Source organism: Euleptes europaea, chromosome 6, assembly GCF_029931775.1.
Source record: "Euleptes europaea isolate rEulEur1 chromosome 6, rEulEur1.hap1, whole genome shotgun sequence".
Lineage (NCBI taxonomy): Eukaryota > Metazoa > Chordata > Lepidosauria > Squamata > Sphaerodactylidae > Euleptes > Euleptes europaea.
Genome location: NC_079317.1, coordinates 95,792,208 through 95,806,992, shown reverse-complemented (window position 1 = coordinate 95,806,992; position 14,785 = coordinate 95,792,208). Strand labels below are relative to the sequence as shown.

At 45.8% G+C, this 14,785-nt stretch overlaps 1 protein-coding gene across 1 annotated transcript in view; it reads left to right on the top strand.

Moving 5' to 3' along the window:
* The window catches only part of DRD4 (dopamine receptor D4), a 61,665-nt gene extending 49,017 nt beyond the window's left edge, over nucleotides 1-12,648 (top strand). The window contains exons 3-4 of the mRNA XM_056851013.1: nucleotides 5,153-5,706; nucleotides 12,336-12,648. Coding sequence (XP_056706991.1) covers nucleotides 5,153-5,706; nucleotides 12,336-12,538 — 757 coding nt within the window. The 3' untranslated portion in view covers nucleotides 12,539-12,648. The remainder of the gene's footprint in view (nucleotides 1-5,152; nucleotides 5,707-12,335) is intronic.
* Nucleotides 12,649-14,785: the final 2,137 nt, after the last annotated feature.

The window sequence follows — 14,785 nt, the reverse complement described above, 5'->3', positions numbered from 1 at the left end:
CAAATGAGTACCCAGCTTGCTGGGGGTAAAGGGAAGATGACTGGGGAAGGCACTGGCAAACCACCCCGTAAACAAAGTCTGCCTAGTAAACGTCGGGATGTGACGTCACCCCATGGGTCCGGAATGACCCGGTGCTTGCACAGGGGACCTTTACCTTTTTTAAGTAGTGCAAAGCAGGTATGTGCCAGCTTCGCAGTCACTTCCTGAATGATGGTTCACCGTGAAAAACTTTTTAAAAAATATGCGGGGCAATTCAGCCTGGAATGCTCTGCTAATTACCAAGCATAAATGGCCTCCGTGGAACTTACTGAGTGACCATGAACAGGTCACTGATCGTTGTTTTAAACTACTGTGGGGTATTTGAAGAATAACCAGATGAAGATCCCAAGTGCCTTGAACAGTGGCAAATGTTACGGCACAACCTAATACTAGTGTACCAGAAGGCATGCGTTAAATAGCATGAGAATACTGAAGTAGGTGCTTTGGCATGGAAGCACGCACAAAGAGGTAGCGGGGTTTGCTCTTCTGGCAAATGAGCCCAAAGGAAGTGAAACAACCAAACAACGACAGTCTGCACAGTGAGGGAATTCATGTGCTTGGCTTGTGAAGCTTTCTTCATTCATTTTGACCCTTCCATTGTTTCTTTCCTTACAGTAAAAGAAAAAAAAAAGCAAACCAGTGGCTGATGATGCTAGCCAGTGTGATGTCGTGGTTTGAGCAGTGGACTCTGATCTGGAGAACTGGGTTTGATTCCCCACTCCTCCATATGAGCGGCGGAGGCGAATCTGGTGAACTGGATTGTCCCCGCTTCTACACATGAAGCCAGCTGGGTGACCTTGGACTAGTCACACTCTCTCAGCCCCACCTGCCTCACAGGGTGTCTGTTGTGGGGAGGGGAAAGGTGATTGTAGGCCGGTTTGATTCTTCCTTAAGTGGTAGAGAAAATCGGCATTTAAAAACCAACCCTTCTTCTTCTTCTAGCCTAGAGTAATGCTGTGTAACTCACTCTCAGTGTGTGAATGGGATGTCACAAGCACGATACCAGATAAGAGTTCCATTTCTTTTCACAACACCTCAACCACCATGCTTTTTAATGTCATCAGTTCACATGGGTTGCAGGCATCAGATGCAGAGAAATCTAGTGATATCTGTGCACCTGTGATTATAGGAGATTTATATATGCAAGAGCTAGTCTTTGCATAGAAAAGGTTAAAGAATAGTTGCCTCTCAGTGCCAGAAAGTTAGAGTGCACCTTGAAGGGAAAGGCTTTCATCTTTTATTTTGCTTGCAGCTTCGTTTGGCTAAAGCATGCCCATTCCCCTGACAGTAAACTATTGATCTTTAAAAGGCTGGGGGTGGGTGTCTGAATGGAAACTGGTGAGTGGGGAAAGGGAGTAGATACCACTGTTCTGTTCTCAGACCCCACAATGGGTATCCCTGAGTCTCAAGTCGCCAAACTTATTTTAATCTTGTCTGTCTGGCTCAGCCTCAGTTTAAGGCCGCTCACAGTGATAATTCTACATGTACATACATTAACTTATGCAAAGACCTGACAGTCGATGCATCATTTGTCCTTCTAGGATAAGTGAAAATGTACGTATATTAACTTATGCAAATACCTGACAGTCAATGCATCATTAGGAGAAGTGAAAATGTTATCTGATTCCTTCCTATAAAGGTCACATAATCAAGTTAGAGGTGTAATGTATTTGATTTTTGTGATAAAATGATAAAAGGAGAGCCTGTAGCTTTAAGCAACGGATTCCCTCAGTGGCAACTGCAGCATTCCAGCCTTCGGTTTCTGTGAATAAAAGGCAGGGGGAGAGAGCAGAGTCTTTTCCAGGCCTATGACCTTTGAGGGAGGACTCATTAAGGCAAGGCCTGGCTATGGTTGCCAGTTCCAGGTTGGGAAATTCCTAGGCATTTTGTGGTTGAACCTGAGGAGGGCAGGGTTTGGAGAGGGGAGCATAATGCCATAGAGTCCACCCTCCAAAACAACCATTTTCTCTAGGGGGACAGATCTCTGTCATCTGGAGTTCAGTTGTAATTCTTGGAGATCTCCAGGTCCCACCTGGAGGTTGGCAAACCTAGGCCTGGCACCAACCTCTGGGTGACTTGATACCACCCAACTTCAATGACTTGATGAGGCCTGGTTGCTTGCTACTGCTCAACATCAACTACCCTATGAAAGCCACTGTGGTGTAGCGGTTAACGCTTCAGAGTAGGATCCAGTAGACCCAGGTTCAAATCCCCATCTTGCTGTGAAAACTCACTGGATGATTGTGGACCAGTCACATAACTTTCAGCCTAACCTATCTCACAAGGGAAAATAATGTAGCGTGCTTTGGTCCCCACTGAGGAGAAAGACCGTAGTTTTCCAAGGTGAAGGCTACAGGGAGGAAGGAAAGCTTAAGACAGAGGGGCAGATAAACATAGGTTGACTGTTGAGTGGAAAGGACATAGGGTTGCCAACTCCAGGGTGGGAAATTCCTGGAGATTTGAGTGGAGCCTGCAGAGGGTGAAGTTTGAGGAGGGGAAAAAATCAGAAAGGTATGATGCCATAGACTCCATCCTCCAAAGCAGCTATTTTCTGCGGGGGAACTAGGACTGCCAACCTCCAGGTGAGGGTTAGAGATTACAACTGATCTCCAGACAACAGAGATCTTATTACTTTAATGATACTGTTCATATGGCCAGTTTGGCCCTGAACAATGTCACACTAAGATCAAAATTTAAAAAGGTATATATAAACAGATATCTAGATAAACAATAAGAGAATTAGTATTTTTTTCTCTTGACTAACTGAGATAAAAACTTGGCAACTGCCAATGTAGTATTAAAATCCACCTCTTCTAAAAGAACCCTCAAATTTTCCAATTCACAAGCAGATTCCCAGATACAAGGCTTTATCCATCTGTCTCTCGCTTCGTCGCAGCTAAACAAGAAATGCTGAAGAGTGTCAACTTGGCCAGAACCACATTGGCATACTCTCCTATTTAGATGACCCATTAACTCCCCTGGTGGAATGACATCTAGTCTAGCCAACATAAATAATTGTCTGTATTGCGGGATTGTCAGAAAATCAAAATACATGGGGAGAGATTGCGGCAAGTTTGGACCTGGGTATAGAGGTGAACATACTCTACATGCTCTTATTGTATGTAGCACTTCTGAAATCCAGTTTTTGCAAGCAGCTCTGGACTGAAGAAAGAGCTGCTGATGACCCGCAATCCTTTAGGTCAGAAAGAGAGATTCCTAAAGACTGGATATGACATTCAACCAGTCTACTCCATGAGGTCTGGTAGGAATCAGCTTGAAGTAGGTATAAATATCCATTCGCCTCTGTGGAGAAATAAATCTTGATCCAGAATCTAAAAGCCACGGCCCAAATCCAAGCTTCGAGGGAACTAAGGCCCAGTTTGACACGCAGTGATACCCCAGCAATACACTTGGGAGCACCAGTAATTTTACACAGAAAGTAGTTCAAAAGTGTGAGGTCGTGGGGGTGACCCTGGCCCCGGGCCCTCCCTCTGTGCTTCTCTGCGCTCTGGCTGGCTGAACCTCCTCGGACCAGCCGGAGGGGGAGTCCGCATTCTCCTCCGCTGAAGCTGCCAGGGTACTTGCAGAGATAGCACCTCAGGCAACCAGGAGACCTCTTCAAGGACCTCCTTTCGCCAGCTTTATGGGGAGGGCTCCTTCTAATTCCACCCCTGACCGGCTGTAGCCTTTCCCCCACCAAGGCCATAAGAGCCCTTCATCCTTCCGGGCTGTCTTACTGCAGAGAGCCTGTTACGAGGCCATTGGGCCCCTCACTGCCCCACCCAAGCCTGGCCACCCATCAGCTGTTTGGCGTCCAGCGTGCTGCATGCATGGGCAGGGTTCCTAGGCCTTTCCGGTCGCTGTGGAAGGGGCCGTGGAGGCTTGCCGCAGTCAGGAGGCAGAACGAGAAGGTGACAGGCATCATGGAGGAGGGAGTAAGAAAAGAGTTGGCAGGAGGAAGAAAGAGTGAGAGACTGAGAGAATTAGGGGGAGAGGGGGAGAAGCTAAGGCGGGAGTATGGGATAGCTGCTCTTGCAAGTTTCTTGCAGGTCCCCACTTTTTTAACCTACTTCACACAGTGGAGGTGATTAAACTGTTCCTTGATGGTAACACTTCAGGCCAAAAGCAGGATATTGCTTGATTGAATGTTTCTCCATATGAAAACTCCCTTTATGTAGAAAAACTAGGTGTCCTCAAAAAGGGATGATCTTCTCCCTAATATAAGTTTGTATGTGTGGGAAAGTTTTTCAGTGGGGAAACCTTCAGCAATGTGATATTTGAAAGTACTCTACTGAATATTGTCGAAGGCTTTCAAGAACCAATGTACTCTACTGACTTCAGTTCTGAATTCTGTGCCTCAGGTATACAGTATAATACACGTCTGTTTCTTTTCTTTTTTTTTTAGACATGCATGAAATAAATGCCCCTAAATTTGTGGGTATGTTCATTCACAGAGAGAAAGTCAGGAAGGAAGCAGCTGTATTTCGAGCTCTTGACTGGAGCTCCCAGGGCATGTCCACACAATCAAGATTTACAAGTTGATGTCCTAGTTTTGTAGTCCTGAGGCGACAGATAATCTTTAAAGCTTCAAGAAATTTCAAGTGTTTCAGCCATTTTGCATTACTGTCTTTCGTCATTCACAACCCGGTGTGGCTTTGCTCATATCTGCATGTATACATGCCTGCTTGAGGTCTCTTCCAGGTTGTATCCTGTCTAAAATCTGACTGCTGCCTCCCCTCTCCTGCTGCAGCCAGAAATTCTTCCCAAAATGCTGCTTCTGGGGGATGAGGGAGCTGCATCTGGGGAGAGTCGAAGAGCTGCCATCAGAAGGGAAATCGGTAAAAATTTGCCTACTTGCATGCACAGATCTTTTTGATGGGGTCCAGGACAGTGTATTTGGGACTTGGCAGCAGAGTTTGTGAACTGACTCCATTAAAAAGCATTGTATTTGAGGTGTTGTGCGGAAATATGGAACTTCTGCCTGGTGTTATATCTGTGGCAACCCACTTGCCCACTGATGTTGGGTTGCAGAGCTTTTGAAAGGCTCTAGGTTAGTATCATCACTTGAACCCACAACGAGCCACACAGCTTGACCCTGTTCTTTCTCACCCAGGTTCATTGCTGTCTCCATTCCACTGAACTACAACCGGCGGCAAATTGACCTGAGGCAACTGGTCCTAATCTCCACCACCTGGATCTTTGCTTTTGCTGTGGCTTGCCCGGTTATTTTTGGTCTCAACAATGTTCCTGGTCGGGACCCTACTTTGTGTCAGTTGGAAGACAACAACTATGTTGTGTATTCCTCCATTTGTTCCTTCTTCATCCCTTGCCCTGTCATGGTGGTCCTCTACTGTGCCATGTTTCACGGACTCCGGCGCTGGGAAGAGGCCCGAAAGGCCAAGCTGAAGAGCAGCATTTACTTGAACAACAGGAAGCTGTATTATCCACCTCCTGTCATTGAGAGGAACCAGGCTGAGATCAAGTTGGAGGAACATAACCTGTATGCTCACTCAGAGTGCGCTTTTCGCAGGGATTATGTGAACAATGGCGTTCAGACTGTGTCCTACCCACACCTCAGGTTTCCGCCACCCGCAAGACTCAAAAGGAAACGAGCTAAAATCAATGGCAGGGAAAGGAAAGCCATGAAGGTGCTACCAGTTGTGGTTGGTAAGTGAGCAGCATTCGGTAGTTACCAAGATTGTGAATCACCAGGCTGGTTTCAAAAGGGCTTAGGAGTTGGAGTTGAAAGAAATGGGCTACAGGTTTGGGCTGAGGCAGGTTGGAACGCTAAGCACACTGTTATCCCTCCTCCCCATGTATTTGTTGCTGTTATTTGTCTTGTGATGCTCCTCTCATCGGACTTCTGATGGCTGGTTTATTTGAACTTGACCTGAGCAGCCATAGAAGGTTGAGTCCTCTGTATGGCTTTCTTCATATCACAGAAACTCTTCCGTATGCTTTGCTGCCAGCTTTTTCCCCCAGAGAGATTCTGTACCTCTAAGTGTTGTATGGAAATTTAGAAGAAGAAGAGGAGTTGGTTTTTATATGCCGACTTTCTCTACCACTTAATGGAGACTTAAACCAGCTTACAAGCGCCTTCCCTTCCCCTCCCCACAACAGACACCCTATGAGGTAGGTGGGGCTGAGAGAGCTCTTAATAGAGCTGTGACTTGCCCAAGGTCACCCAGCTGGCTTCGTATGCAGGAGCAGGGAAACAAATCCAGTTCACCAGATTAGCCTCCGCCGCTCATGTGGAGGAGTGGGGAATCAAACCCGGTTCTCCAGATCAGAGTCCACCGCTCCAAACCACTGCTCTTAACCACTACACCACGCTGGCTCTCTTAATTTATCAGGTGAAGCTCCCCACCACCGCTGTGTGTTGAGAAAAGTGGCAACTTTTGTATTTCTGCTTATCACAGAACTGTTAAAGTCACGGAACCAAAGTTATAAAACTTACAATGAACACCAAATAATTATTTAAAAAGGCATGGAACCTCGGAGTGGGAGGTGGCAGGGCTACTACTCTGGTTCTTAGTTGTATTGATTGGATGCTTTGGACAACTCTAGTTACTCACTTTCCTTGAGATGAATAAAGAAACTCCCCGCTTCAAAACTGTTTTCCCAGATGTTTTGTGAACCCACATGGATGTAACTGTATACAATCCGTACAAGATTCCATCACTTTTATGAGAAGCAGAGCGTTTACACAGTTTATTAATTAATATTTTCATTTAACCGAGCCAGAGTTTAGTTTTTTAAGTGCTCGAGTTTAGGGCCCAGGTGCTTTTATGAGAGTGATTTTCAGGTGTGAGTGGGAGGGGGACTGTATGTTTACATACACGAAAGCATTCTTCAATTTTGTAACAACTTCACTTGCTGAAGTTCTGACTTCCATCTGAAATGACGCTCTGAACTGCATCCTCTAACCTTGAAAGGTGCTTCCCAATCCTTGTCTCTGCCCTATAGGTTAACACATGAACCCATGAAGCTCCCTTATACTGAATCAGAGCCTTGGTCCATCAAAGTCAGTATTGTCTACTCAGACTGGCAGTGGCTCTCCAGGGTCTCAGGCAGGAGTCTTTCACATCCCCTACCTGCCTAGTCCCTTTAACTGGAGATGCCGGGGATTGAATCTGGGACCTTCTGCATGCCAAGCAGACGCTCTACCACTGAGCCACAGCCCCTCTGTATTCCCCATTTCCAAGGTGAAGAAGCTGAGACAGAGCGATTTGCCCATGCTAAACTCCCCCAGTTCCTGTACTGCTTCTTCTTTGGCTTATGCATTTTGACTCTGAAAGGAAGAATAAAGATTTGAAGTCCTTTCATAACTCTAGGAGCTAGAGCCCAAACAAAAGGGCTTTCATTCTTGTGTCTGAATCTCATGTATGAGTGCACGGGAAAAGACTGTTAAATTTTGTATGACTGGAGGCCCAGTGAAAACTTAGCCTGCCTATCCAGGTGGTATATTGTGTGTGTGTGTGTGTGTGTGTGTGTGTGTGTGAAGTGCCAACAAGTCACAGCTGACTTATGGCAACCTGCATTGTGCAGGGGGTTGGACTAGATGACCTTGGTGGCACCTTCCAACTCTATGATTCTATTATTCTAACCCAGTAGGGTTTTCAAGGCAAGAGACTAACCCAGTAGGGTTTTCAAGGCAAGAGACTAACAGAGATGGTGTGCCATTCCTCTGACCTGGATGGCCCAGGCTAGCCTGATCTTGTTAGATCTCAGAAACTAAGCAGGGCCGGCCCAGGTTAGTACTTGGATGGGAGACCACCAAGGAATACCAGGGCCGCTATGCAGAGAAAGGTGGTAAATTACCGCTTTTTTTTTTTTTTTTGCTTTGAGGATAATTTGACTAATAAGCAGCAGGAATCTTTCTGCAGGCAGCTTCTTTAGCTGTTGCTGTCGTGCCTAATTTCTGACATGACTCATCCTTGTGGGATTTCTCCAGACTCCCCCTTCAAGTTTCAGAGCACTCTTCTCTTATAAAAGAGAGGCTCTAGAGATTCTACCCTTGTATGGCAGACTGCTGCCAAAGGGATACACCAGACACAGTAACACATGAAGCTGCCTTATACTGAATCAGAACCTTGGTCCATCAAAGTCAGTATTGTCTACTCAGACTGGCAGCGGCTCTTCCAGGGTCTCAGGCAGAGGTCTTTCACATCACCTCCTTGCCTAGTCCCTTTAACTGGAGATGCCAGGGATTGAACCTGGGACCTTCTACATGCCAAGCAGAAGCTCTACCATTGAGCCACAGCCCCTTCCCAGGTGAGCTCTAAAGATCTTTCACTCTATTCACACCCATAGCATCTGAAGAAGTGGGCTCCAGTCCATGAAAGCTTATGCTGGAATACAGTTTCGTTAGTCTTTAAGCTGTCACATGACTCCTGTCTAATTCCATATCCCACAGAGATTCTCAGTTGTGTTGAGGACTGTAGGTGGGAGGGAGATTGAAGTTCTTCACTCTCTTCTGTGCCATGATGAGCTTCGCTTGGCTTGTTCTCTATCGGCTGTTGTAAAGAAAAAATACGGATGGGCTTGCATCTTTATTTTTTCGTTATAAAAGAATAGCGTAATTATAGTAATTCCCCATGTTCAAAGAGTAGAAGAGTTTTGTGGCACCTTAAAATCTATGGTATAAGCTTTAATGGACCACAGCCCACTTTGTCACATGCATGAAGTCAAAATCAGTTGTAGCTGATGAATGCTCATGCATTAAAAAAGGATTAGTTTTTAAAGTACCACAAGACTCTTTCTATTTTGGATGCCCCTGCGGAATTCTTCTACATTTACGAAGTCCAATGGGATAGCCGGGTTAGTCTGTTGTAAGAAAAACCAAAGGAAGCCACTGGACTCCTTTTTGTAATTATGATATATTGATGTGTACCTATAGTAGCTTTGTGTGTGCTGTAATATCCTATGTATGGCATATTCGAAGCTTCCGTTGTTGCAGAATAGACAGCAGCCTGCATATGACGTTCCTCGATGCAGTAGGGAGCTAGAGCCACAGTCACGAACAAACGCACTATTTGGGGGTTTGTTTTCAAATCCCAATGTGCTGGCGTGGCGTTTCCTTTAAAATGCCTACATTCCACAAACTGCTGAGGATCCCTATTTGTTAGAAAGTCAAGGCACCTAAAGAGAAGGATCCAGATCCAGTGGTATATAAGTCATGCCCTGGCCCCAAATTCCATTCCCTTCAAGGGGCCAGACTCAATCAATCAATCAAACCTTTATTGGCATACACAATACCTGCAGAGAACATAATCATACAATTTTACTCAATGGAGTAAAATGTTCCCATTTACAGTGTCTTTGTGGCCACATTCTGAGTAGACATAAGAAAGGCTACCTTGCGCTCAACTGGGTGCCCATTCCCTACCAGCGAACAACGGGTTGATGAACTTAAGGCGAAATCTCTGATAAAGGGGGCAAAGGGGCCAGACTCACTATTAATTTGACTGGCTTTACATTCCTTTTTTTGTGAGTATTGATCACCCTTTCACCAGCTTTATAAGCAAAAGTTACTCCTGCTTTATACATGGCAGAGTAAGGACTGGAACAGCATCTCCAGGTTCATATCTAAGGGCTGTTTCTGGCAATAAGGTTGCCTAACAGTGACTTTTTAAACTTTCCTCCATGTGGTATCTGTAACATACAGCGAGCCATTTCTTGGGTACTTGCTCACAATGTGTGGATTTCACCAGGACATATGGTGGAGTGGCCACCACACAAGAGGCAATCTCAGGTGGTCTCCATGTGGCAGCTATATTGTCCAAAGGGGCCCTAACCCTATCCAGTATTCTGTGCCCCCCCCACACACACACACCTTTTTAATGGAGCTATGTGCTTTTAATGGGCAAACATACCTCTTTTCAGCAGGTTCACAATTTAGGGAACAGAAAGATAAGCAAGGGTGGGGAATGACGGTTCCCATAATTGCCCCTCCTCACTGAAATTTCTGCTTGAAGCCTTTTTTTTAGTACAGGCGTGACAACCTCATGTTCTGTGACCAGCTTTATTCAGGTCAAACTAAATGCTCATATAATGGGCCCTTGAGGCCTTAAAATCTCTCTCTCTCTCTCTCTCCAGCAGTTAATGGCTTGAGGGTTCTCCCCCCCCCCCTTCTTCCTTCATCATAATTTGCTTCTTTGGAAGCTTTTCTGCTAATCGTGAGGGCTAAACTCACAGGCTTTCTAAGGCATTACAAGTGTAACCAGATGCCTTCCTGTTGAGCAGTAAAGAGTACTTGTCTGCTGAAGGGCACTTAGCCTAAAATGCAGGGGCTGGTTAAAACTGACCTGCACTCTCGTGAAGGCCGAGCACCGCATGCCACTAGGTAATCATCTTTCAGACTGGGAAGGTGCAGAGTTGAATTGCTAAATTCGGTGAACTGCTGAGCCCCCTTTCAAGCAGGTTGCAGCTTCTTCTACTACTGTAGTGTTATGACAGAAGAAACTGGTAATCTGTACACATTGGAGCTTGTGCTTCTTGAATGTCTACTGTTCAAGAGCTAGGCCCTCAAAATACAAAACAATCACAGGTGCCATTCCCGCCAAACACATGTGCAGGAACTCATAGATCTCCATTACCTGAACACTGCTTTTCTGAGACTTCTTTCAGGACCCTGTTTAAATGTAGTCCTGTGCAAATGGCTACTCTTCTGATTCTCCCCTCTGCTCCACAGAAGACTGCAGTGACGCTTCTAGACACGGCTGCTTCTTAAAGTTGTTCACCAATAAGTAACCTTTGCTCTAAAGCCCAGGCATACTCCACTTGCGGTAGACAATTGCTTTCTGAAGACAATTGACCTTTTAGCTTACATGAAGAAATTCTGTATACCCCAAATCAGCTTGTGACCAAAGACAACCTACTGTCTGAAGAAGATCCATGTTATTCTGCTGTGCATCCCAGAGGTCATTTTGAATGCCCTGGAGTACCCTCCTACCTGACCCGGATAGTCCAGGCTAGCCTAATCTCAAAAGCTAAGCAGGGTCGACCCTGGCAAGTATTTGGATGGGAGACCTCCAAGGAATACCAGGGTCATGATGCGGAGCCAGGCAATGGCAAACCACCTCTGAACGTCTCTTGCCTTGAAAAACCCACCAGGAGTCACCATAAGTCAAATGTGATTTGATGGGGTGGCGTGGGGGAGAGTACCATCCTAGTAATATTTTCCTGGGAGTGAGCCCCATTCAATAGACCTCAGTAGGATTCTGAGTAGACCACCTTAGGAGAGCTCTCCTACTAGTCTACCAAAACTACAAAGAGATCTAGAAACTTGTATTTAAAGGCATATCTGATAGAATCTACAGGAATCTTGATCCACCTTATATTTGTAGTTTTACGTTTGTGCAAACCTGAATGAGACTTCAGATTTCTCTTCATGCACTGTACACCCCATGCTTGAAATTTATTCCAGATGCCCCTGGTAGAATATACAAAAGGAATATGTTAGCGCTGGTTCAGATATGCCCAGTTTGACATTGGTGGTGCCAAAACAAAGAAAGACACCCCCTTTCCACAGAGGGTTTAATGTACAACATTAGCATGCCACCACTGCATACCCTGGGCCACAGATCCTTGATTTGCTAGTTATACATGGAGGCACACTGATCTTGTTTAAACATGCTACTGAGTACATGGAATCCAGCAGTGTTTTGTGTTGCACGCCCAGTGACACCCCCTGTCCAACTCCGTATAATAGGTCCCAGAGACAGGAAATATAAACTGGTAGGGTTGCCAGGTCCCCCTATGCCACTGGCAGGAGGTTTTGGGGCGGAGCCTGAGGAGGGAGGGGTTTGGGGAGGGGAGGGACTTCAATGCCATAGAGTCCAATTGGCAAAGTGGCCATTTTCTCCAGGGGAACTGATCTCTGTCAGCTGGAGATCAGTTGTAATAGCAGGAGATCTCCAGCTGTTATCTGGAGGTTTATAAAACCAAAAATCACCCGGTGCTGTAATGAGAGATTCAAAACAAAGAACAGCACACTCAAAATTTGAGTGTGTTTTCTGGAGGTTGGCAACCCTATATGCTGGAGAAGCCCATATTGCAGAGCTATCACTCTTGCAGGTGTAGGATGAGACCTTGCAATTTCATGTGGTGGGAAACAGTAAACCTTTCTAAAATCCTCTGGTTTATTCCTGAACAATTTTCCTTCCCAAGCACTTGAAGGCTTTCTGCATCTGTGGAGTTGAGGCACAGAGATATGAAGTAAATTATGGGTCGTTTCAGAAGGATCTGGTGGTCGAGTCAGAGATCAATTTTCTTTCCTTCTCTCTCTTTCACAGGTGCTTTTCTCTTCTGCTGGACTCCTTTCTTTGTGGTCCACATTACCAGAGCTCTTTGTGAGACTTGCTTCATCCCTGGCGAAGTCACCAGTGTTGTCACATGGCTGGGATATGTCAACAGCGCTCTCAACCCCATCATCTACACCATCTTCAACACTGAGTTTAGGAACTTCTTCCGCAAAGTTTTGCACATCTTTTGCTAACGCTGAATATAGAAATGGACTGTGAATTTAGAACAGAGTGTACTGTACAGTGCAAAGGGACAGACAAATTAATTTCTTTGTATAGTTTATTAAAGTTTTATTTCTTGCTATGTTATTGTATGTTTTAGTCTTTTGCCCTGTGTGGGTGAAGATAGATACTACAATATATGCATTTGCATTTACATGCATTTATGCATTTATATCAGTGGTTCCCAAAGTGGGCAGTACCACCCCCTGGGGGGCGGTGGGATTACCTAGGGGGGCACTAAGAGGCAAGGGGGCAGCAGAGGGGTGCTAGAGGTGGGCCCCTTCAACTGTGTTGTTGGATAGGGTAGGGGGAGCTGGGGCTGAGTTTGTGGAACCAAGGGGGCGGGCCCCCGAAAAGTTTGGGAACCACTGATTTATATCCTGCTTGTCACCTTAGAAGAAGAAGAGTTGGTTTTTATATGCCGACTTTCTCTACCACTTAAGGAAAAATCAAATCGGCTTACAATCACCTTCCCCTCCCCACAACAGACACCCTGTGTGGTAGGTGGGGCTGAGAGAGTGTGACTAGCCCAAGGTCACCCAGCTGGCTTCATGTGTAGGAGAGAGGAAACCAACCTGGTTCACCAGATTAGCCTCCGCTGCTCATGTGGAGGAGTGGGGAATCAAACCCGGTTCTCCAGATCAGAGTTTACCGCTCCAAACTACCGCACTTAACCACTACACCATTTTGTAGTGGTTTTTAGAACATCATTCTCCCCACCACCATTTTCTCACAACAGCCCTGTGAGGTGGGCCAGGCTGAGAGTTTGTGATGGTCCCAAGGTCACCCAATGAACTTCCATGGTAGAAGTGGGGATTTTAACCTGGGTCACGCAGGGTCCTAGTCCGCCACTCGATTCACTGCACACTGGCTATCTTTTGAAGGTAAAGAAGCGTAACTATTTATCTAGGACACAGATATTTTTAAAAGGCTCTTATTTAAAAAAATAATGCAGGGGCTGTGTGGTTGGTTAGACTGCCCACATGCCCTGGAATTAATATATCACTTCCCCTGTGTTGCTTATGATCGTCAACTCTGATTAAGGTTACCCTTCTTAGCGTTCCCTGTGTATGCCAAGTTCAGGGAGCATGGCTATAGAGGTGTTGCCCTACACTTTGGAGGTCTTCCTCTGGAGATTCGCCAGAGTCCCACACCTCTTCGGGTGATGCTGTAAGATCATTTTAAACTTGTGTTGCTGCATAGTGGCTTTGGCAGAGTCTAGTATATTTTTAGAATATTTGGTGTATGTTTTATTGGTTCCAGCCTGCAGCCTTGGGATGGGCTAGGAAGCAGAGTAAGAGGTGAAAGGAATCCAGTGAAACACAGGGTAATTTCCATGGAGGGATTCAAACATTCAGCCAAGCTTCTAGGATCTTACGCTTGCCACCCCTTTGAACGGACACAACAGCTAAGCAGGAACCTGCCCTGTTCCCATCCTAGTGAAGGGAATGTCTGTTTACCAAGAAGCTAAGCGAAATCCACAACACAACGCTTTTGTGTTGGAACCTCGCTGCAAGGAGGGCCTTGAGCGCATACAGCCAGGATAGAATCTCATACCCAATAAACATCCATTGCACACAAACCTGTCAGCTCATGGCATCAACATGCATTTCCCGATTTGCAAACTCTCTGGTTTAATGGAGGAGAAGGCAGACAGTAATGGCAAAAGAGTGAGGCGTTCAAAGGGAATCAGTATGCTCAGGCCTCCTATTTCAATTTAGGAATCTTTGGGCGAAAACGCATGGTCGCTTTAGCCTCCTTTATTCCCTGTTTCAGCCAGGATCGAACGCATGCGTTTTTGCCGAACGTGCGTTCGATCCTGGCTGAATCCTGGCTGAAACGGAATAAAGGAGACTAAAACGACCATGCGTTTTCGCCCTTTATTTTCTAATGCTGGTTCCACTTACTCCCCCTGGTGGCTTTAGTAATCCTTTACAGTTACTCAAGTTCTGTGATTGGATTTGAGTCCTGTAACACCTTAGAGACCAACAAGATTTTTGGGCTATGAGCATTCGAGAGTCAAAGCTCCCTTCGTCAGATACCTGTTCTGCAGCGATGCTAAGGAAGCCTTGTCTTCAGTGAAGCCAACGGAAACTGCTCGTGTTCTGCAACACTAAAATCCCCCTTCTGCAGTTGATGGGCTCATATCTGCTGCCCTACTAAGATGTGCATTTGGCATCAAAGCTAAAGCTGTGCTCATTCCTATCTGCAGGTTTCAC